The sequence below is a fragment of the Gobius niger genome, assembly GCF_951799975.1.
Source record: "Gobius niger genome assembly, chromosome: 8".
In the NCBI taxonomy this organism is placed as follows: domain Eukaryota; kingdom Metazoa; phylum Chordata; class Actinopteri; order Gobiiformes; family Gobiidae; genus Gobius; species Gobius niger.
In genome coordinates, this window is record NC_136859.1 from 13,646,606 (window position 1) to 13,670,882 (window position 24,277).

At 40.8% G+C, this 24,277-nt stretch overlaps 2 protein-coding genes across 3 annotated transcripts in view; both read right to left on the minus strand.

Annotated features, from left to right (window-relative positions):
• Nucleotides 1–13,060, minus strand: part of rorc (RAR-related orphan receptor C) — a 35,507-nt gene extending 22,447 nt beyond the window's left edge. The window contains exons 1-5 of one of the 2 annotated variants that reach the window (XM_079561688.1): nucleotides 12,769–13,060; nucleotides 9,234–9,423; nucleotides 8,990–9,152; nucleotides 7,732–7,842; nucleotides 7,310–7,434 (exon numbers count right to left, since the gene is read on the minus strand). In XM_079561688.1, coding sequence (XP_079417814.1) covers nucleotides 7,310–7,434; nucleotides 7,732–7,842; nucleotides 8,990–9,152; nucleotides 9,234–9,423; nucleotides 12,769–12,882 — 703 coding nt within the window. In that variant the 5' untranslated portion in view covers nucleotides 12,883–13,060. Of the gene's footprint in view, nucleotides 1–3,491; nucleotides 3,562–3,653; nucleotides 3,895–7,309; nucleotides 7,435–7,731; nucleotides 7,843–8,989; nucleotides 9,153–9,233; nucleotides 9,424–12,768 lie in introns of those variants that run through there. The other variant, XM_079561686.1, reaches the window with a different exon arrangement.
• A 1,990-nt stretch (nucleotides 13,061–15,050) lies between these two features.
• On the minus strand, nucleotides 15,051–18,032 carry LOC306966254 (uncharacterized protein). Its single transcript, XM_079560950.1, has 4 exons — nucleotides 17,541–18,032; nucleotides 16,815–16,869; nucleotides 16,048–16,165; nucleotides 15,051–15,212 (listed from the first exon to the last, which is right to left on the minus strand). Exons 1-4 carry the CDS (start codon nucleotides 17,835–17,837, stop codon nucleotides 15,179–15,181), a joined length of 504 nt encoding a protein of 167 aa, XP_079417076.1. The 5' UTR covers nucleotides 17,838–18,032; the 3' UTR covers nucleotides 15,051–15,178.
• Nucleotides 18,033–24,277: the final 6,245 nt, after the last annotated feature.

Sequence of the window (24,277 nt, forward strand, 5' to 3'; positions counted from 1 at the left end):
AGAGCAAGATCGTAATATGTCCTGTTTGAAATACAGGACTTTTAAACAGACCTACTCTCCCTTTTTCAACCGAAGCTTTTGAATGGAAGACCATCTTTATATTGATGGTGTCGGACTGGGGGGGTAAACCCAGGGCCCAGTGCAGGGTGGGGGCCCTCAAAAGTGCTTCAAAAAGCGTTCTGTATTGTACTTTCTAAATTTCCTCATAATTGATCCTATAAGAATCAAACACAACAGGGCTGAAATACAATGGTTGCTCGACAAAATTTTGCACAAACAATAATGATAGATGTCTCAGGGCCCTGGCACCCCTTTAAAAAGAGCAAACAAACAAACAAAACAAACAAACAAAACAAACAAACAAACAAACAAACCATGAACCATGAACTGTATATTTTTTAGGTCGACCTATGTTTTCACCTGGTTAGGGTATTTATAATTAAATTATAATAGAAAAATAAATGAACTGCATTGTCAAATTGTCACTGTTATGTGGTTAAAGAACATAAAATATGAGCGGGGGTCCACTAAGATAGTGTGTACCCAGGGCCCAGAATTTGGTGCTACGCCCCGATGACTCGCAAACTAAAATGTGCTTTTTGATTACAATTAGGGCTGTCAATTGATTTTAAGAAATGTAATCGCGATTAATCACACATGGAATTCGACAAATCATACAAACATGCTCCTAATGATCAGCTCAATACACAAAATACTATTACTGCAGTGGGTCATCAAAGGATGGGTTTAGATGAGGACCTAACCTGTTTAAATCTCAAATTCTACTGACTTTAGTCACATCGCCATGGAGACGAGCTGGAGACGTACCCACTCCGGGGAAAGTTACACTCAAGTCTTAAGAGAGGTGAGCCGCTCACAGCAAAGGCTCATGTTTGTTTGTACTTTGATGAGATGATGAAATAGATGCTTGTATTTACATTTTATTTATTGGGTAAAATTCTACGCGGTGTGGCTTTAAACAAATATTCACAGTTTCAACAGCTTATACCCGGGATCTCTTCTGCCCTTTCTGGGTCGCTCGCCCAAGGCCTGATAAGTCACATTTAAAGAGACATTTTCTTTGGTGCTGATCATTTTGGAAAGAATCTGCAAACTTTTAGGTTCATATAGTTGAGTATAACGAAAAAAATTTGATCATTTTTGTTGAAATAGGATAATTAGACATTAGACTTCTCTGATGCATAAGCAGCTCTTTGTCGCTTTTGTTTCATAAAAGTACCTCGTCGTGTGAAAAGATTGGAGACTCCTGGCTTACAACATGTAATTAATACAAGTCCTTTGTCTTTCGGGTCATGTGTGGCTCAGATACAGAAGTGTGTTTGGTCAAAAAAATATGATGTGATTAATTTTGACAGCGCTGATTTCAATACAAAACAAACATGAAAAATGAACATAAACTGATTGTGTTAATGTACGATAACATTTAAAAACGTCGCTAATGTTTTATGTGGATATTAAAAAGAAGCCACACGAGCAGATGAAGCATTTCAAAATGTGCTTGTTTCATCTGGAAAAAGCTGGTGGTCGTTGTTGATGATGCAGAAACCAAATAACAGCTGCAGTACATTTGATGGTTTGCACAAATACGTATTTAGTAACAGGCAACTGGGTCAATACTGGCCACAAACGTACAGTGAATGACAGCTTTACTCCGGAATCGAAATTAATAAAGTAGAATTATCAAAGTGGCAGAAGCTTCCAGCGTTCAGTTTTCAATCATATAAAGGTCCTTGGAGTTACACCATAAAAATCACATATTTCACTATGCCTTATATGACGATTCTTTAATGTCGCATGTTTATATTCAATGACAGTATTATCCATCCACTATTCAACCAGTTACAAAGACAGACCTCAACAATAATAAAAAACATATTGATGGTAGATAAATGTAATCTCAGATCATATTGAGAAGAACAGAGAAGCAGTGCAGCCGAACATGAAAAAGCGTTTACTTGAGAAAATAAGTCGACACCCACAGCAGCCACTAAAACCAAGACAGTGTCAAAGAGACACTTCAGCAAAAATAAACTCGAGAACCACAGTGAAATTCCACCTCGACCAAACTTAAGCAGCACATCCAGTGAGTCAGTGCACTGAGGTTTCTACAATCTTCTGAAAATGTCTTTCAATTATTTTTTACGTTACAGCTCACAGAATATGAAACAGTATTACCTGAGTGCTTAGTGCAGTATGTTATATTAAAGTCCACCAGATTAAAGGATCCATATTGCACAGAGTTTTTGTTGAACTTTTAACCATGTTCAGAGAGCTCAAAAACTCAAAACTCGTGCTGATGTCATGAGGTGGTGCAATGTGTTTTCAAAGTCCAGATACGCTCACAGGACTGCTTGACATATTTTCAAAAGTGGACAACATCCTACTTGATAAAAGTGTCAGGTTTAGGGTTTGAAAATATGCACATCCACATCTCAAAGCGTATTGACTGGAGAGCTTATGTCAGTGTGATACATCATTTGAAAGCCCAGAAATTCTAGTTTAGAAAACTGTGTGTAAAATCTGTGTGAGAGAAACACTTACATCACATTTGCCGTTCCAAACCCAAATCATGACTCTAACCCCTAACCCCTGACTCTAAACCTAACCAAGTAACAGGTGAAGGACAAGGGACGCCTCACGCCTGCTTCACTGTCTGTTTCAATGTTTTTCATTTATTTGTTTATTTGACAGGGACACTACAAGAAAACATTGCCATTGTGACATTGTGGCCGATGCTATGTACATGAGGCGACTAGCCATAGGCTCATTTGTAGGCCCCGTCCCTGGTTAGGCTTTTCAAAGTGTTTATAAAAGAATAGACAGATGAAAAATCAGTAAAAAGCATCAAACAATACAACAATAAAAAGAAAGAAGAGAAGACATGTCTGACCACTTCCCATCCCAAGTCCAGCCATACAGTTCAGTGCTCTCACTTTTGTTTTTTTGCCACAGTTTGATATCTGTCTCATTATATATTCTCTGTTTGGTCCAATCAGCCATCTTTGGAAAACCCTGGTGACTGCTGTTTTGACAATGTTTTTTACAAAAACTATTTGAATCGTACTCTGAGTGATGGTCCAGTGTTTGTGTGCTTTGAGTTCACTTGTGCAGTAGGTCTATGTGGCAATAGAAAGCAGTAGGTTTAAATGCTTTTTTTTTATTTTAGTCAAAGAGGCTTTGAATAGTAAATGTTCTTTCCGAAAACAGATTCCAAATGAGAGCTAATCCCTGGGATTACTGGGATTTCCTGTCATTCTTACTCCCTCAGCATCTTAAAGGCAGCTCAGTCAATTGGCTCAGGGTTGACAGATAAAGAAAGACAGGAGTGAGAAGAGACTCACTCCTGCCATTAGTAAACTGCTAATGAGTGTAATGCACGATAGGAACATGGCACAAACTGGCATCAGGTTTGGTGAGGAGATGCAATTAGGTTTGATTGAAGTCAATAAATCACAGGCCTTTGCTCTTACCTCTCTTTATCAAGGTGTCAGCGGGGGCCAAGAGGACCTCTTCATAGTCCATAACTCGACTGAGGAAACACTGAAAGGCCCCACACAAGTGCATAAATTAGACACAACTTGTTCAAAATTATCTGTTTTATTATGTCTCTCCTATACCCTGAAACACTCTACCTGTTTCCTTAACGCTCGGGCCTGCGCAGACACTTGAAGTCTTGCACGGACATCTCTCCCGTCCACACTCACGCCGTATCCACACCTGTTCGGCAACAGCAAAACTACTTCCAGTATCAGTCCGACTGCGGAGGGCAGCGGGACTGGTGCGTAAAAGGCGCGCAGTCAACAACCTACCCCCGCTTTTCCCTGTCCCGTCCACTCTCTACGCACGCTGACCGCGCGTCCCAGGCTGCCCGGCCTGGGGTTATGTCACCGGCCGGTCGTTACGTAATGCCTGTGGATCGGGTACGGTTGAGAAATGTAATCCCGTGCTGCTACGACTTATCGAGAAAACCCAAAGCAATGGGCTGCCGGGGCCAAACTGTTGCAGCCGAAACGGGTTACAGTGAATGTGCGTGTCTAAAAAAGATAAATAATAATAATCACAAATCGGGTAAAAAAAAAAAAAAAAAAAAAGAGTGTCATGGTTAGGTTTCCATTGAACTTGCGTGAATTCTTGTGTATGCAGTCCTGGTGTAATCCTGTTGCAATGGGATTGTGCCATGGCAGTAGATTGCCTTAGATGGCTGAAACAGTTGTGTTGGTGAAGAGTGAAAGCAATTGGTATAAGGTTTAAGTATTAGGCTATTATTATCATTATCTTCTGGGGGTATAAATTATGGTAAACCTGGATGGTGTTGACTGGTATTGTGCCCAAAGTGTAAACTCCGAGTTGATATCTGCAAGACCAGCAGAGCCAGCGCACCTCTTTAAAGCCAAAGCAGTGTGACCACAGCAGCCTTCACAGGGAAATGCAGAAATAACAGTCAATGGAGAAACTGTCCAATGAGGGACAGACATGGCCGCTAAACTAAACGCTGTCAAACGCAAAGCAAGCGTTTCTATCTGCGACAGACACGAGGGGCCCAAAACCACTAAAGGCCCATAGGCTCAAAAACCACAGTCCAGACCAGACTGTAACTGACTGTGCAGGCCAGTGTGCACTAACCACAGATTTATTTCTATTGCAAAATGAAATGATTTTTTACATCACGAGCAAATTATTAAAATGTTTTGCAATGAGAAACACAATGACTGCGATCATACTTGAGAAATTATGCTGTTACATAATCATTAGATTTGAGAAAGAAAACAAAACACCATTAGCTGTGTTAAGATCTGGTTGTACTCAGTTACTTAAGTTACTTAATTAGAAGAAGGTAGCCTACAGTGAGCATGGATATTGTGACATTTGCTCATCCAACTTCACACATCACCTGGCTACATTGAAAGTTGGTACAAACATTCAAAGGAGAATCAATCACCTCTGCAGAGAAAGGAACAACCAGATGAAATAATAGTTTTGTTGTAAAGCTTCAGGGCAGCCTTTTCCCATCTCTTTTTTGTTGTTGTTGTTGCATTTTTTGCTCAGGAAGAAGTCTTATTTTTTCATTATCTGGCAAAATCATATTTATCAAGAACATCCGTCTTGTGAATCCAAAGAGCATTCTGTTAGAGATGATCTGCCTTGAATACAGCAATTAGGAAAACACTGCCACCTACAGGACAATCTCAGTCACGACTACACAGAAATGACAGTCTACTCTAGTGCTGATTTGTAACTATAATAAAAACGTAAAGAAACATGACTAAGGAAGAATGAAAACCACAAAAACAGTTCAAAGTGAAACTGGTTTAATTAAATGACATTGCAACAGTATATAATGACGATATGTTAATGAACAGTAAGAACACACCTAAGTCACAATATAAATAGCTGGGAAGTGGGAATGATATAAATACTTTAAAATAAAATCATAGACTATTCAAGTTTTACCATTAACCTGAGGTAGTAAACATCTGTAACAGGTCAGTGATGATGCAAATATAAATTAAAAGACAGAAAAGCCTAAAACATACTGCTACAAGGCCTCGTCAAGTGTTTCATAGTAAGAGCTTTAATCCATGGTTACAATGGTCAGTGTGTTTCCTTTGTGTAAATGAGGTGAGAGAGAGATTGGTGGGAAGCTTACATCACCAAAGTGTTGGGAGTGAGTGAGTAATGCTTATAAACGCTTCATAAGGGAATATTTAACTTGGAGTGTCTGGAAAAGGCCTATGGCTGAATCTACTAAAGCTCCCTTCTCCTTTTCCTTAACCTTTGAGGTCCACATCATGAGGTCGACCTTGAGGAACATTTTGTAATTAGGAACAGGAGCTCCAGCTGCTACTCTGTCCAAGACTATCTGAACCTTCCTAACCCAGCGGAGGAAACAACCAGGAAAATATGTCATGCAATATATGCTCCATATCCTCATGCACTGCAATGAATTCAACAATTACCAACCAGACGATTCTGAGCAATTGCACAAATGTCAGAATTATGTGTTAAATAAACAGCTGTTCAATTATTACTAATATTCACAAAAGCCTGTCCTTTAGTTCACCACAGACAACTGAATCTGTTTCACAGTGGACCTTATGCAAATGAGCCATGTGGCTTAAGTTTGGTTCTTATAAAATGTAAACATAAGTGTGTAAATCATAGATTTCCTATAATAAAACTTCCAGATGCTGCTGTGGCTCTAACAGTGCATTATCTGCTTTACACTTTCATATATTTAGGATAAAGCTCATCATCAAGTTTGGAAACCTTTAGGTGGCAGCGCAGTGACTATAGGAAACCTCCTTTCCACCCCTGTCCTAAGTGCATTCGGATGCTCCTTGTCATGGCTGATGATGAGGCACGTTCGGGTCAACGATAAGGAGAAGGAGCTTCCAAAGCTTATTTACACTTTTTAGATGCAGCCCATGTATAGAGTCCAGGATTGTGATGCAATGAATAAACTGAATTTTGATCATATCATTACGCATCCTTGCATTTGCTGCAAGAATAAACTAATGGAGATTTGAAAAGGGAAAATACTAATGTGTATATAAATACTAAAAATACATACAGTGTGACTCAGCAGAGAACAGAGTTGTTCCGTGACTTTTTTCTCCACTTTTAATACTGCTAGTCTATAGTAAATGTTTGCAAGCATCCGCAGACATGGCGGATTTCTGTGGTGCCAGTGAATTCATAACATTCCATCCCGAACTCTATACAAATGCACATCATTAAGTACATATTTTGTTCATGCCTTTCATTTTCATCTTCTGTTTTTATTTGAATAAGTGTTATTTTAATTACCTATTTGTCAATGAAGCGCTTTGAATGATTTTGTGTAAAGTCGACAGTAGCTCTAATGGTAGTAGAGCGGGTTGTCCGATATCCAGGTAGCGGTTCTAATCTCGGCTCCCGCAGGTGCACGCTACCGCTGTGTTCTTGGGCAAGACACTTCACCCACTTTGCCTCCAGTGTGTGTGTACACTGGTGGATGAATGAGAGTGTGAATGGGTGTGTGGTTCCCTGACGTAAAGCACTTTGAGCCTAATGTAGGTGGAAAAGCGCTGTATAAACAAAGACCATAAACCATGTACTCGGCTCCATAATTGAACTTGGCACAAATGGCTTGCCTTAATATAATGAACCACCATCAGTCGTTACATTCCCACCAGATGGCTGATGTTGATGGAGACAAAGAGAGCTGAAAGACAGAGATAGCAGTGAGGAGAGGAGAGTGACGGTGCAGGGAAATGTCACAGCATCACGGAGTTAAAACCTGCTTTACCTGTTGCATCCGTGTGCACTTTGGATCCGTCTGCGCTGGTGACTTTGCAGTTCACAAAGATTTTTCTACCTTCGCTTTTGTCCAGGGTTGTCTCTAGTAACACTGTGCTTCCCAACGGTATAGCACTTGGAACAGATCAATCACACGTCAGTACAGAGTTATAACGTCATACTTCATCAACATACTTTTTTGTCTGAATAAAATAAAAAGTAAATTTAGATGCAGACACTGACAAAATCTCCAGATATTTTGGAAAAGAATAAGTCATTCTGTTATATTAGCTCGGTCCTGGTTTGACTAGATGTATGATATATATTGTTGACTGAAAAAAACATGTTAAACAAAAGACCAAAATCAAATCAACACTGGACCCAGAGTTAAAACAAAGAAGTGCAATGGTGAGAAATAGGAAATGCACTTACCTCCTATAGTTGATGCTGAGGTTAGCTGTCATGACTAGTCCAGAGAGAATTGTGGCATGCGTCCCAGTTATCGTATCAATCATTGTAGCTATTGCTCCACCATGAACATGTCTATAAGGAAATATAGATTTTAGAGGAAAACAATTTTCAAAGTTTACTAAACATTTCCATCTTGTAAGCTACTTTAAAGGCACACTGCGTAACATTTTGGACTATACTGTTGCCAGCAATACAAAACGGGCTCGTAATGAGCAGCTAGACACAGAAAATTTTGCAATTAAGGAATGGATTTGGATGAAGACCTAAATCTCATATTCGGCTGCCTTTAGTCAATGTCTCCATGGAAACGAGCTGGAGACATTGTTTGTTTGTTAATTTTATACTATAAACATACCTGTAATATTAACTATACTGCATGTGTGCAACCTTGATGCTCTGGTTTTTGTTTTGTTGTGGTCTAGTGTTTTGTTCCTTTTGTGAAAAAAAAATAATTGAAATTTGTGAATAATAATCTGCTACGTGGTGTGATTTTAATCAAAACAGAGAAGTTCATCTGCTCGAGGTAACTTGGGAGTCATGTTGAGTAAACTCTGGACATTTTGAAACATTTTGAAAATAAAAGCACCATCTTATCTCATTTATTAGCTCTTTCTGCCTAACTATTAACAGACAAAACACTTAAAATGTGTGTATTTAATTAATTCTAGTAATGTTGCAAGTACCTGCTGAACTAATCAATGAGACGAGCTGTGTGCTTTTATTTTGGCGTGCTGGATCGAAACAGGAAGCCACTTCTTGGGCGGTGGCGTTATGATTTGAAGTTATGCACAGAGTCAACTAGTTTAGTTTCCTCTTAATAATTGAACACAATTACTCAAATCAGATTGTGTTTCAATGTGTTCAAAACAAAAATGACGTGTGTATGCATCTAAACTATGACTCATCAAGCGTAGATAGAAATGTAGACGGAAAGCCTTTGGAGAGATATCGATAACTCTCCAGCTGCAGGTTGGAAATCCCTGCTTATTTTATAACTAGTTGGGCAGTATACACCAAATTATAAAACAAACTCTTGCCATCCTACTTTGTGCTGAGTGAGTGACAGGTGGATTTGAAGAGTATTGTTATCTCTTAAAAGCAGTATAAATCTAGTAAGTGCTCATACATGTAGATAGTAATCTGGCTTTGTCATATTGTCATACATTGCCCATCTCTTTTTTAAATTGTTTTACGTAGAGACATGTAAAGTGGCCGTTACCCAGGTGGTCCTTCCAGCAGATGACCCGCCTGGAACAGACACACACTTTTCTGCTCCTCCTTGTTCACAAATACAACATACTCAAACGCTGCTCCTTCTTGATAAATATTTCGTGTGAAAAGCCTCGCCTTCGACTGTATCACCTTACTCAGGTACACACCACCTGTAGACAATCAGAAAGAGCAGAGATTACATCAAAAGAATAATAAAGTTACTTACTAATTGTGATCTATTGACTCTTTACCTGTGGCATACTTGAGAGAGCGGTTGTAGCTCGGCACTTTTATCCACGGTCCCTTTTGTTTATGGACGTCTTCTGTTTCTGAGTCACACAGGCTGTTGTAGTGGTCGTACAGCTGCCGCATTTCGGGGCCCCATGACGCGTTGGGCAAACTGAAGTCTCTTGGCCGTGGAGAAAAAAGCCCTTGGAGCGTCTGGTTGAATAAAATAAAAAATAGTTTCTCACTGAGTTAGCTAGAACGTCATATTCGGGAGGTTCAATAAATGACATGAATTTCTAAAAAGCTCTACTGGTATCGACAAATAAAAGTATCGAAAGCAGGAACCAAAAATATCTTTAAAGACCAAGCTTTTATGCTTTGGTTCATCTCAAATAAATAACACAAATGTAAAAGATTGTCTTGTATGGAGTGATTTAACCTCTTACCTCCAGTTCCTCTTTACCCAATTCTAAAAGCTTCTCGACTGGAGCTTACAATCTATATGCCAGAGGAACACCTCATTTGAAAGCTAAGACCTACAAAACTGATTGTTGCCTTTTAGTTGCATTGTCACTGCGTTTATGTCACGTTTTTGTCTGGTTTTCGTTGTTTTGTTTGTCTTGCTTTTGTCTCGTTTTTATTACTTTCATCATCGCTTTTTTGACACTTTTTTGTCGTGTTTTTTTTTTCGTGCTTTTTTATTATGTTATTGTTGCTTCTCGAGGACACTATTGTTGCTCTTTTGTCACTTGTTGCCTCTCTTTTGAGGCTCTGTTTTTTGGCTCTTTGATCACTTTTTAGTCATAGTTTTGTCGCTCTTTTGTTGCATTTTCATCCTTGTTTTTGTCACTATTTTGTTGCCTTTTTGTCATGTTTTTGTTGCTTTAAAGTCAACTTTTTGTCACTTTTTTATTGTGTTATTTCTGCCTTTTTCATCCTCATTTTCGTCATTTTTTTAATGCTTTTTTCAAGAAGCTTTAAGATTTGAGTGAAGCCAAACTGGAGAAAAAGTGCTCGGTTCAGGTGGGTGTTTTGTAGTATAGGTATTGGTATCCTAAACCAAGCATCGTTAAAGAACCGGTATCGGAAAACACTTCACATTCCTTTGAAGACTTTTCACCCTCCTTATCTGACATAAACTGTTGTTGTAAATTTTCCCCTCAAGATAATCTGACATTTGACTTCCACAGATCACCAGATACTGCAGGTTAAAAATCAAAGGTTTCCGCCTGGTTCATGGGTAATATCTCTGTAATTACGAAGGCTGGGTACTGTTCCTTTTTTTCGATACCGATATCTGGACGATACTTCTTTCCGATACCTATACTAAAATATTTGTCATCTAGAACCAGAAAACAGAACAATAATGGAAGTGGAAGATGTGCAATATCAGGTTCATCTCCAATGTCAAGAAATGTGTGAAAAATGGTGAATAATTTTGGAAAAAATGGGGGGAAGTTGTGGCAAAAAAATAAGGAAAACTTTGGTAAAATGTTTGAAAAAAGAGGGGGAACATTGGGAATAAATTGGGGGAAAATGGGGAGGAAATAGAAAAAATATTAGTAATAAAACATCCATCCATCCATCCATTTTCTTCCGCTTTATCCGGGGCCGGGTCGCGGGGGCAGCAGTCTCAGCAGAGATGCCCAAACTTCCCGATCCACACACACCTCCTCCAGCTGTTCTGGGGGGACCCCGAGGCGACACCAGGCCAGCTCGGAGACATAGTCCCACCACCGTGTCCTGGGTCTTCCACGAGGCCTTGTCCCACTAGGACATGCCTGGAACACCTCCCGCGGGAGGCGACCAGGAGGCATCCGAAACAGATGCCCGAGCCACCTCAGCTGGCTCCTTTCGACGTGGAGGAGCAGCGACTCTACTCCGAGCTCCTCCCGGGTAGCTGAGCTCCTCACCCGATCTCGGAGGGTGCGCCCAGCCACCCTGCGAAGGAAACTCATTTCGGCCGCTTGTATTCGCGATCTTGTCCTTTCGGTCATTACCCAAATCTCATGACCATAGGTGAGGGTGGGAACGTAGATCGATCGGTAAATCGAGAGCTTTGCCCTCCGACTCAGCTCCCTCTTCACCACGACAGACCGATACAGCGACCGCATCACTGCTGACGCCGCACCGATCCGTCTGTCGATCTCACGCTCCATCCGTCCCTCACTCGTGAACAAGACCCCGAGATACTTGAACTCCTCCACTTGAGGTAAGGACTCCCCACCGACCTGGAGAGGGGAAACCACCTTTTTCCGGTGGAGGACCATGGCCTCGGATTTGGAGGTGCTGATCCTCATCCCGGCCGCTACACACTCGGCTGCAAACCGCCCCAGTGCGTGCTGAAGGTCCCGGTTTGTTGAAGCCAACAGAACAACATCATCTGCAAACAGCAGAGATGAGACTCTGAGGCTCCCAAACCGGACACCCTCCGGCCCCTGGCTGCGCCGAGAAATTCTGTCCATAAAAGTAATGAACAGAACCGGTGACAAAGGGCAGCCCTGGCGGAGACCAACACGCACCGGGAACAGGTCTGACTTACTGCCGGCAATGCGAACCAAGCTCCTGCTGCGGTCATACAGGGAACGGACAGCCCTTAGCAGAGGGCCCCGGACCCCATACTCCCGGAGCACCCCCCACAGGGCACCACGAGGGACGCGGTCGAACGCTTTCTCCAAGTCCACAAAACACATGTGGACTGGTTGGGCGAACTCCCACGAACCCTCGAGCACCCGACGGAGGGTATAGAGCTGGTCCAGTGTGCCACGACCAGGACGAAAACCGCATTGTTCCTCCTGAATCCGAGGTTCAACTATCGGCCGGATCCTCCTCTCCAGCACCCTGGAGTAGACCTTACCGGGGAGGCTAAGGAGGGTGATTCCTCTGTAATTGGAACACACCCTCCGATCCCCCTTCTTAAAGAGAGGGACCACCACCCCGGTCTGCCAATCCAGGGGCACTGTCCCCGACCGCCACGCGATGCTGCAGAGACGTGTCAGCCAAGACAGTCCTACAACATCCAGAGACTTAAGGTACTCAGGGCGAATCTCATAAAACATTTCGGGGAAAAAGTTTAAAAAGAGCAAAAATTAGGGGGGAAAAATGGCAGAAAAAAGGGCAAACGTTGGGCAAATTTTGTTGAAAAAATAGGAAAAATTGACAGAAAATAAAAATCATTTATTAGAGCTAAAAAAAATCACTTCCTTTAATGCTGTCCCTGGACCTCCCGCATCAAAACTTTGATCTACAGATATATATATATATATATATATATATATATATATATATATATATATATATATATATATATATATATAAAAAAATCTACCTAAACTTTTTTTCCCAATACCTTTTTGAGTTTTCTTTACGAAACGTTCCACACTCAAAGATAGTTTCATTATTATTTCTCTATTTTTCAATTCTACTGGTGGAAACAGGGGTCGCGTGCCATTTCAGGTTATTCAGCTCGTGACAACAGAGAGACATCTGGACAGAAATCAGCTGAAAGGCATTGTGACCTAAATGTACACGACTATACAAGGTGTAAACAAAACTTACCGCTGTGGTGTGTAGTAGTCTGGTCTTATGAAAGCCCGTAGATAGAGAAGGCAGTGTCGTCCTGATGCCTTGCGCGTGTAAGCCCTTCAACACTCGTCCAAGGACCCTCGCCATAACCTTTCCCCTACTTCAGTCTATCCCCTCGCGGACGGTAAAAGCAGATTAATGTGTTTACAGAGAAACACATGAGCTTTTCAATTCGAGCATCCCTCTGAATATCCTGAAATGAGTGAAAAGGACTAAAAGCCGGGGATGTTTTCCCCCCACACACTATGTCGTTCTTCTCTTCTGCTCATACATAAGCGCACAGGGCGTGAACAGACTGTATTGCCGCCTGCTGGTAGTTTACAATGCTGGCTCTTACACTGACATCGAGCAGTGCATTGTAATAACATTGTATTATTGCATCATATTTTAAGTCATAATAAGCGGACAGTTCTTTATTACTCGCTTATACACACAAACAAAACATGCAGTATCCTTAAAGGCACATTACCTGTTCTTTTTTTCGAATAAGATAAGACATGAGACAGGACGGAGAAATTCACTTGTTACATCAGCTCTCAGGAAACACTCAAAACACTGCAAAATAGACAGTAGAATATGCAATCAAGTAATAGTAAATAGAGGTATGTTATATACAATGAATAAAAGCTTTAAAGGGCAAATATATAGGTTATGTTAAGAATATGTTAAGAAGTTATGGATGAGCTTCGACCACAACTAACATTTTTATTTAGTGGCTTCCTCTTTCATCATTTGTAATAATAATAAAATAAGGAAAACATCTGGTGGGCTATAGGGCCTTTTACACTGTGAGGCAAAGCCGGTATTTCAGTAACAAAGTCCCGCTGTGTAACATTTCAGCCAATAACAGAAGTAGAATACAAACGTTTAATGTATTTCAGATATTTTTTTGTTTAAATATGCCTAAATATGACCAAAAAACATCAATATTTAAAAAGGTTTACACATGTATTGCGCTTACAACCCTGTATTACCAAGTTTCTTACAGCACTTACACTGTATTCAGATTTGAGCCAGACTCAATGGTGGTAAGCTACTGTTGTAGCCACAGCTGCCCCTTGGGATAGACTAGATACATTCTAGGTTAGCACAATCATCTCATAGGGTTAGTAATGCTGCAAAGTGAAGTGATTGATATGAAAATCAAAAATCAATCAAAAATAATTTTCCCCCCTTAATTCTGATAGGCCCTTGACTATGGTCGGCCCCTGGGCTCCAGTCCCTGCTGGCCCATTGGGTCAGGTGGTTCTCATGAGGTCCTCATCTAAATCACCCACTGCAAAAATAGAATATTATGTGTCTAGCTATGGTCATTGGAGCAAGTTCTGTATTGCTGGCAACAGTATGATAGGAAAAGTTACACACTGTGCCTTTAAGTACATACCACATGTTATTTCTAAGATAAGCCTTTATAGACCTCACAGTGGAGAAATTAACTTGTTATATCAGCTCTTATTTTGCAACAGCTCTTTATTTTGCTCTCCCCTGCAAAATAGTCAAGAACAGGATAATGAGCAAACAACTAATAGAGGTGTCTTGTATACAATGGATAAAGAAAATAACTTTAAAGGGGACAACAAAATATAAATAGCAAACTTAAACAGAATATAAAATGTCAACATTGGAGAAGCAAAGCTACAGTGCAGATGGTTGATAAAGATTATTGCAGTGGTGGTTAATTTTCAAGTTATTGCACGTGACCCATTCAGTTATACCCACAACTGAACAACAATTGCAACACAGAACACGTGATAATTTATACAGCGAAGAATTGTTGGCTACCTTTTGCTAAATAACACAAGGTCATCATGATATACTTTTTTTTATTTTTTATGTAATACCCATCATTATGAAAACCCGGCGTTTCAGTCATTATACGTCTTTCTTTTCCCCCACTAGAGGGCGCAAAAGGAACATTCAAAAGCTGGATGTATCACAAAGTCACATTGAGCTGAAAGTGAAAGCAGCATTAAGGGCCTGTTCTGGTCTTTTGGCGACTTTGAGATTTCTCCATTCAAAATGAGTAGAAGCCAGATCACATCAGGCCTGTCACGATAACAAAGGTCAAGTCTGAAATATATTGAGGCAGGAAAATGTCTTAAACAATAAAGCTGAAATTTAATAACATCTTAAAAAACACACAAGTTGAAACAATCTTTTACACAACTTACTTCAATAAAAATGTGCTATTACATAGAAATAAAGAAAAGACATGCAAAAAAAAAAAAATCACAGATGATAAATACTGAGCCGATCTCATCTTTAATTTATTGAACGATAAGTCGCTGTAGTATTCACTGTGACAGGCCTCGATCAGATCTTGCCTCTGACTCAAAACGCAATGTTCATGGTCTTCTCTCCGGTTTGGCCACGAAGCCGCCGCTTACTGTGGTGTGTCAGGTAGTCCGCACAACTTCCTTTAAAATAGCAAAATGAGAAATGTTAGTCATAAATGAGTCTACACTCTGTGGTGCAGGTCCTACTCTGAAGTGCACTCTTCAAAGATTAAACTAGGTGTGGATGTGTACTTTCCAACCGCCGCAAAGCACAGGCACGTATTGTCGGCAAACGCCTAACAAGAGAATTGTAATTACTATATAATCCTATTTTAATTCATGAGGCTTTTGAACATACATTTGGGTCAGTGTTGGTATTCTATTCAAAAGCACAATTTAAAGTGAGGTCCAGTGACATCAGCAGCAGGTGGAGTGACGACACTATTATACTATAGGGTTTACAAGCTTTAAGTCAGCTAAGAATATGGGCCTTTTAGAGTAAGTGTTTGCTCCCCATCCATGTGACGTCTGATGGGATGGTTCAAATAATAGAAGGCTAAGATGACGCCATGTACATATGACCTTTAAGGCACTTTTACTGTATGTTTTGTATACACCATTATATTCCTAATGCATTCTATTTCAATACCTTTCAGTTTCTCCTACTGATGACGCAAAAAACTAAACCTGGCCAACCACAGAATAGCAGCAGGTCTGAATATTCCCAGTGAGCACACAGCTCCATCCACATTACCCACTCCTGTCCCTAGTGTGCAATCAGGGCACTATGATCATAGATAAAGGAACAAAACAATGTGCAATGCAGCATGTGGAAAACAGTATTCAAACAAGTCATGTTTTATTGCGTCTCCAGTAAGCATCTGTGTGTATATTGAAATTGCGTAATAATCAATTAATGAAGGGTTTGTCCTAAGATAATTAAATGTTAGTTTCTTGATAAATGATAGTTTCTTACCGGGCCTCTGCGTTAGTTGTATCTACTAAAGCACAAATGGCTTTCTCATGGTCCAAATTGCTTTGTTTCAAGTCCTGAATGGTCTTCTGAGCTGCCTGTTTGGCCTGGTCGTGCTGACCTGAGGATTCAGAGAGGAACACAAGATGGAAAATGAGAACATTACAGGTGCTCGTCATATAATATACTGAAAAAGCGCATTCACTTCTGTTATTCAACTTAAAGAAATAGGCCACCGTTTTCCCACAGTGAGATATGTTCTTCCCTGAGCTTAGACGAGTTGATGCGTACCTGTCTGGTCTTTGTGCGTGTCCGTGGAAGAGCGTGGTCGCTTCTAACTTCACTCCGTTTGGAGCTATAGGAATACACTGGGAGAGGCCAAATGCAACAACATCTTTGGTCTTTTTGCTTGATTGAGCGCACACAGACCAGACAGGTACGCATCAACTCGTCTAAGCTCAGGTAAGAACATATTTCAGTGTGTAAAAGTGGTGGCCTGTTCCTTTAAACTGTGAAACAAATATATGATGGACTCGTTACATGCAAAGTGAGATATGTATAGCCGCCATTTGCATGTAATGAGTCTATGTCATATATTAGGTTCACATTTTAAGTTGAATTACAGAAATAAACTTTTTCATGATAATCTAATGATATGACGAGCACCTGTTTATGCAAGGTCAGAGATGCCAGAGTGAAATTGTCAACTCCCTCAGGCAAACACAAAAGCACTATGTCTATACAGTGTAGTGTAGACAGACTGTTCTTACTTTTCTGTTTATTCAAGTTTTCTGTGGCTTCAGACTTTGCTTTCCCAGCTTCACCCTAAAGAGGAGTATGTATCATTATAATCATAGTGAAATCATTATATATGAACAGCGATTTGTGCTTCGCCTGATAACACTACGCATGCATCCAATAGTCTATTTGCAGGGGCGGACTGGCCATATGTCCATTCTGGAAGAGCACAGAAGGGCCACTGGCTCTAGGGCCACTGGTTTGGCCTCTCAATTTTCTCTTTAACCTCTAATCTTACGCCTTAACCGAGCTTTACCCAAATCTAAAAGCTCAAAAGAAAAGCGCCAAAATAGCGCCGAAAACGAGGATAAACACGGGACAAAAATGTGCTGCAAAAACAACAAAAATGTGACATAAACGTGGCATAAACATGACAAAAACCAACAAAAACATGAAAAAAACAACAACAAAAAAAGAGACAAAAATACAGCAAAGAAAGCAACACAAAAGCCACAAAAAAAGTGATAAAACACAATGACAAAGCCACAGAAGTAATGAAAAAACAACAAAATCATGACAAAAAGTTGCAATCACTCTTGTAGGTCTTAGCTTTCAAATGAGGCGTTACACTGTTGCTTTCCAGTACAGGAGCTTTTATATTCGGGCCAGACTGGTCAGAGTCCAGGGCCGTTTTTAAGTCCCAGTCCGCCCCTGTCTATTTGTGTGTATTTTGAGTGAGTAAAAACACTTTTTGTTACCTTTTCCTTGTTACACGTGCTGATTCTTTCCTGCATAGTTGTCCTCTCAGCTTGCAGCGCGTCTTTCTTCTTCTTCATCTCCTCCGTCAGTTTGGTCATGGAGAGGAGCTTCGGTTTGATTCCCCGGACGACATTCCTCAAGTCCTCGATCGCCTTTTCCTTTCTCGAGATCTCCGCGGCCGCGTCCCGAGCCATAACCCTCAAAGAGTTTTTGTTCATCTCCTGAAGCACCACTTGGCCGACCATTACGAGCATCACGGCCACGCTCGCCACGGCCAGGAAAATGAGCAGCTTCATAGTTCTTTTTTGGGATGGCCGACGCTGTGTTGAAAAGGCAGTGGCTATAAAGTCATATCCCTTTTTTTGCGATGCACCTGTCGCTCAGCCGCGCTCTCCAAAACCTACACAACCGGCTCAACCTGACTGGCAAGGCGTGACTGGTAAATCTACCTGCTTCCCCAGGCACAAAGCAGTGCCCGCTGTCTGGAGCGCTTAGGGCTAAACAATCAGATGAATAAACTAATTATTCTTTTCAATCTGGTTGGATTCCTTCTTGTGTGGCATCAGGGGGGGAAATGATATCGGATTTACATTTCTGGTTGTGTTGCCAATCGCTGTTACGTTTAGAGCAGCCACCTTTGTCACAGGTGTCACGCAGCCAATTACGTGCGTCAAACAAATCCAGGTGGGGGTGTGCATCCGGGAAAGCGCGCTGCGTGATAGGCTGACTTGGAAAAACAAGCCAATCCGGACAGACAGGTGCACAAGGAAGTTCCATAGTTGTTGTTTTTTGGCAGACGATTGATTTGAGCCAAATTCTCTCCAGGGTCCGTCCGACACGCGTCAACCATGAAAGTGCAAATAATCCTGCCGCTTTCCATCGCGGTGTCCGTGGCGGCGTTCGCGCTGATGAACGTGCGCGTCAAGGAGTTGGTCGTAGAGGAGAAAAAGATGAAGTTTCAAAACGTGAAGCTGAGGGTCACCGACGAAATGCTGATGGAGTTTACCAAAGAGAAGGCGAACCTCGAGAGCGGGATGGAGAAGGAGAAAGCCGTGCAGGCAGAGCTCCAAAAGGCCCAGACTGAGCTGAGCAATAACGATGCGCTGAAAGCGGAGCTGGGCGCGTGTGCGGGACAGAAGGTGAATGAGAACACGGCTTTTATTAGAATTAAAACTGTAGCCCAATGTGTACTGCATACCTATGGGGAATTTCACATTGTCCAGGGCCGATTCTAGCGCTTTGGGGGGCTCGTGCTACAAGCGTTTCTTGGGGACCTCTTGTTAGATCATCTCATTTTAAATCTCAAGGGGTATTTTTCAAACATGGCTAGACTGGGTCAGTATTGTCTGGTATTATATGGACAACTTTCTGAACTTGAAATAGTAAGTAGTTTACGTTCATATCACTTAAGTTCATTTCTACCATAAATCTATAAGTGTTGTTTGTGTGCGCCCATATTACATGGAAACATTCATGATTTTATTTAGGAAAGCCCAATAAATTATCTTTCAAGCACTTTCAGATTGCAGTAGAGCTTCCAAGACTTGGTTTCAGTGTTGCCAATATATGTACCTAGAATTATAAATATTACTATTAGACCTGAAAATAAAGTGAAAGCCAGTGTACTATTGTGGGAGTTTTACTAATTGCCCTTTAGAGCAGTGTTTCCCAAGCAGGGGTACAGGGGGGACCCTTGGGAGTACTGGAGCACTTTCAGGGGGTACTTGGATTTGCCTCTGATTAAAAAAATTTAAAAAAAATGAGTAGAAGCTTTGACTTTAAGAGTGTTTTTTTCTATATTTATAACAGAACTCTCTACTAAATACTGCATAATCTATGTTAAGTTGCTTACTTTGTTAACATTTTGGCAGGATCCTCAAGTTAGGGGGTGCTTGGAGTTTAAGTGAATACCTCAACGGGGACATGGGGCAAAAAAGGTTGGCACCACTGCTATAGAGTGTCGGTAAAAAGGCTTGAGATCTGCAAGTCTTGATGCAAAAAAAAAGATAATTAGAAGAGGTTTTTAACATCAAATCATGCCTGGAGACAACTGAACAGTCTAGAAATGCGACTTAAGGGTTAGTTTGGTGATGCTTCCACTTGAGAAGGTGTTTAGTATCGTTGGTGCTTCTTGTGATAAATATGAAGGACAATAAGTGCAACCGAAAACACAAGGCTGTCTATGAGGCAAAGCTATGCCTCTACCACAGATTGAGTGACAATGTGTTCTTGCTTGACCAGACAGTGAAGGGTGTATTTATTCTCCCAGCATGTACCACTTCACTAATATTTATCTTTTGTCTTTGGCAGAAAACGTTGACAGATGAAAATGCTAACATTCAAGTGCAAACAAGTACTTTCCAAGGTATGTTTTTATCAAATCTATTGTGTTTTGCTTTGCTTTTTGCTGCACCTCATTCCTATCTCTGCTTCTGGTGCCAAATCAATCAGACATTGATTGAATAAAATCTAAATCTAAATCTAAAACCAACAATCTGCAAATCAGTGCAAATGCCATATTACAATTTTATGTGATGTTGTTTAAAGAATACGGTAAAGCTAAAGCACTTAATTTCATCCCAACAGCCGAGAGCGCGAAAGAAAAGGCGGATTGGGAAGCAGAAATAGTGGCTCTTAAACAGAAGCTCGACACACAAAGTCCCATATGTAACTACCTCAAACCTGGAGCCTCAGTACAAGGGTAAGTGTAACAGTAACCTATTACGCCTGTAGACCCACAGCATACGCAACATTTAACATATTTTTTTTTACTTCTATAGTTGCCCCGTGAAGAAAGAAGAACCAAAACCCGAGCCCCCAAAGCCAGTAGAGGAGAAGCAGCCAGAGCCCCCCAAACCCGAGGAGAAGCAGCCAGAGCCCCCCAAACCCGAGGAGAAGCAGCCAGAGCCCCCCAAACCCGAGGAGAAGCAGCCAGAGCCCCCCAAACCTGAAGAGAAGCAGCCAGAGCCCCCCAAACCTGAGGAGGTCAAACCGGATGCCCCAAAACCGGAAGCCCCGAAATCATAAGATGCACCGAAATAGGAAGAATCCCCAAACTAGAAGCGCCCAATCAGGGGGCTCCGAAACTATAAAAGCCTAAAACTGTTTTGTCTCACTGATGCACCTAATGGACTCTTCAGGGAACATTTGCACAAGACCCTTAACATTTTTGTCTCGTTTTTGGGTACAGCCTCCGGTATTGGTAAAATAGTTTGTGTAAGCTTTCAGTTGTCCATGCGTGCTCCATCAGCTTTGAAGACTGAAGAAACCTCTTGGTGAAAGACAAAACACCCTGTCCAGATGACTACTTTTTGAAAACGTTTGCTACTTCACATTTAAATCATGTCATCGGTAAACATATGGTCTGGTAAAACTACGATTCAATTGTTCTGAGAAAACGACTGCAGTAAACTCACACTGAACGTGCACAGTGCAGGTAACAAAAACACCAGCTTTGGGTTTGAATTATATAAAATGTTGAATTGAAAACTCCTAAAACAGATTGTTACACTTCCGTACATTGTAGCATTTTAATTACTTTGTACATTAAGTAAAATAGACGTTAATGTTGAAGAAAAAGAATGCAATTCCAACAGGGGCCCAGTGTTTGATTTGGCAGAGAATAGAGAATCCGTTTCTACATGTGTAATATACGAAATATGCCCTGATAAGTTATTGGTAAAACAATAAATAAAGGAAACGTTTTGCTTTCCCCAAATGATCGAGGTTCTGAGGCACAACAGCAATAGGTCACCGCTATAACCGCTTTATATATATCGCTGAAATTAAACCTTATCTTCCTCAAGATGATTTTTAAATGGCTATCCATGCACTTGTAACATCGCGTCTGGATTATTGTAATGCCTTGTACTGTATATTGAATTGGACCAGCGCTCCCTGCAGAGTGTACAAAATGCCGCCTCCTGACTAAAACAAAGAGGCATGAGCGCAGCACCTCTGTTTTGTGTACCTTGCACCGGCTCCCTGTCAGCTTTCGTGTTAAATATAAGGGTTTGTTTTAAATGTCTGCACTCTTTGGGCTCACCTTATTTGAATGTGCTGTTGCGACTTTGAACTCCATCCAGAGCCTTGAGGTCAGCGGACAAGCTTCCGTTGGATATTCCTAAAACGAGGCAAAAAAAAGAACAGTCTTCGTATATCAGGTCCTTTTAGTCTGTTGGACAATTCAAGTCCAGACTGAAAACACACCTTCTCCCTGGCCTTCAATATGAGCAATAAGGGCATCTTGGTCTGTTATCTTTTTTATTTTATTTTTTCTATGTGACATGTTATTGTGATGCACTTTGGTCAGCTGAAGTTGTTTTTAAATGTGCCATTCAATAAACTTGAATTAAACAAAATATTTATTTGAAACGCTTAAAGAGTGAATATATCCATTTGGCTTTACAGTGAGGCACATGTCTCTATTTAAACAAAGTGTAGCTGTATGACGTGTATTCTGAGCTGAGAGAATGCAGGGTGTGGATGTCAACAGGCACAACCTGTATCCTGGTTTTGAAGCCAATGATTAACGTGCACTGACGGAAGAGAAGTGAGGAGACACATTTTGCTTCAATATCAAAGTTAACACGCTCGCTGTACATGTTGTGGATGTTAAGTTAGTTAGTACATGTCAGCAAAAATACATGTGGTACAAGTATTTTTATACTTAATGTTTAATAATACATTTACTTTATTATGCCTATAAAACTATCAAACAAGTTGGTGGGGGTTTGTTGGTGGAACAGTTCAAACAGTAATCTTAAAGGCACAAGAGCTACAACATTATTTTTTCCCTAGAGTTGCTGTACCTAAAAAAACGATCCTGCAAGTCAAGAAATGAGCCGATAAACTCGCCCTGTGAAGAAATGGGATGTTAGAACAGGTAAGAATTTTGAGTTTTGACCATAACTAACATATTCATTTAGTGGTTCCTTTTTCATTTTTTGCAATTAAAAAAAAAGGAAAAAATTCAAGTACAGGGCCTTTAAAGGGGCTAGATGCAAGTTAGGCCATTATATACTCACTACTGCCACCTCAGGTCATACATGTAACTGCACCTTCTACATTAACCTTGTGCATGACGGCACTTCGCACCTGAATTAATACCTTTTTGAGTGACAGAGCAGAATTTTAACGGCAGTTGTGGTGAACAGGTCTGAGCTCATTCGATACATTAGGACATGGCTGGAACATGTAGGGGGAGGAAAATACATAATTTAAACATTTTTAAACTCTGTATAGTCCCTTTAAAGAGGGGGTATTACACTTCTTTCAATCACATAGCACCAGTCTATATCGCACTACAATGAAGACGAAACCTTCTGTTGGTCTGTAAATGCAGTAAATTAGAATAACTACCTTGAACTAGAAATGCAATGGCTGCGCCATTGCGATTGACTGCGGAATTGCGGGAAGCGAATGCAGAAATTGCATTGCAACTGTTCAAATTGCATAAATTGCTTAATTTGCATAATCCAATTTGCATAAACTGGCAAAATGCATAAAATGTCATGTTGCATAAACTGTATAAACTGCATAAAGTGGTAAAATGCATGAATGGGTTAATTTGCATAAATTATGTAAATTGCATAAACTCTTTAAAATTCATAAATCCTAAATGGCATAAACTCTTAAGTTGCATAAACGGTTTAAAATGCATAAAGTGGTTAATTTGCATAAATTGTTAATATTGCATAAACTTTTATATTCCATAAACTGGTCAAACTGTTGAAGGTGCTTGATTGGCAGAAGCTGCACAAATGGCTGAAAGGCCTGGAGTCTCCCCATTGGCTGGATTCGCACATACACACCAATGCAAAAATTTTAAACTCTTGTATAAAAAAACTGGAAATCTGCAGAAGGCCAATTTTTTCTCAAAACCCACAAGTTGCATAAGCTGGACATGCACAAAGTGCAGAAATTGCATAAAATGTAGAAAAAAGTGCAGAAAAGCATGGATTTGCGGCAGCCCCATTATAAGTCAATGGGAAAAATCTCCGACATTTTGGCCGATTGCGGAAAAAACGTAAATTGCAGAAGTCCCAAAAGTAATAGCACCCTTCTCCTCAACATGCGGAACATTTTGATGCATAACTTGCATAAATTGCACAAAGCATGAAGGTGCTGAAAGCTGGAGAAAATCGGGAAAAAGATGGAAGAGGAATAATAATAAAGAACATGAAAACCAATAATTGACTGCGGAAGAATTCCGCAGTCAATCAATAAAATGTCTCTCTCAAACTGGCTGTAGTGAATGTCTTGAAATAGGCCTCTGTCTCTAAGAACCTCTGACCCTTTCAGACACGCCCCCTCCACGCGCTGTCTGTGGCATCAGTGGGGAGGGGGTTCTGCTGAGGAGCAGGTTACTCGGCTGGTGACGAAAGCTCGGAGGCGTCTCCAGGAGGTGGGGGCGTTCCTAGGAGGACTCAGGCAAACCTATCCCTAAAATGGCTGCCATGAGTTTTTACAGATTACTCAAAAATACATGAATGTGCCAAGGCAACACTTCAGGCATGTTTTTAATGAGGGAATGACATAATAACATGATGTAAAGCTTGAATAAGTCGATCTTGTATAATACCCCCCCTTTAATAAGTAACTCTGTGCATGAAGTGTTTTTGGCTAACTTTCTGTTGCCCAGTGTGGAATAACAACTTTCCAATTTAAAGGAATAGGCCACCCGTAGCTTAGACGAGTTGATGCGTATCTGTCTGCTCTTTGTTCACGCTCCAAA

Coding starts and splice junctions, on each gene's coding strand:
- LOC306966254 (XM_079560950.1), bottom strand. CDS start 17,837: ATGAAGCTGCTCATTTTCCTGGCCGTGGCGAGCGTGGCCGTGATGCTC. Junction 16,870..17,540: donor GCACGTGTAACAAGGAAAAG/GTAACAAAAAGT, acceptor ACTCCTCTTTAG/GGTGAAGCTGGGAAAGCAAA. Junction 16,166..16,814: donor AAACTTGAATAAACAGAAAA/GTAAGAACAGTC, acceptor CTGAATCCTCAG/GTCAGCACGACCAGGCCAAA.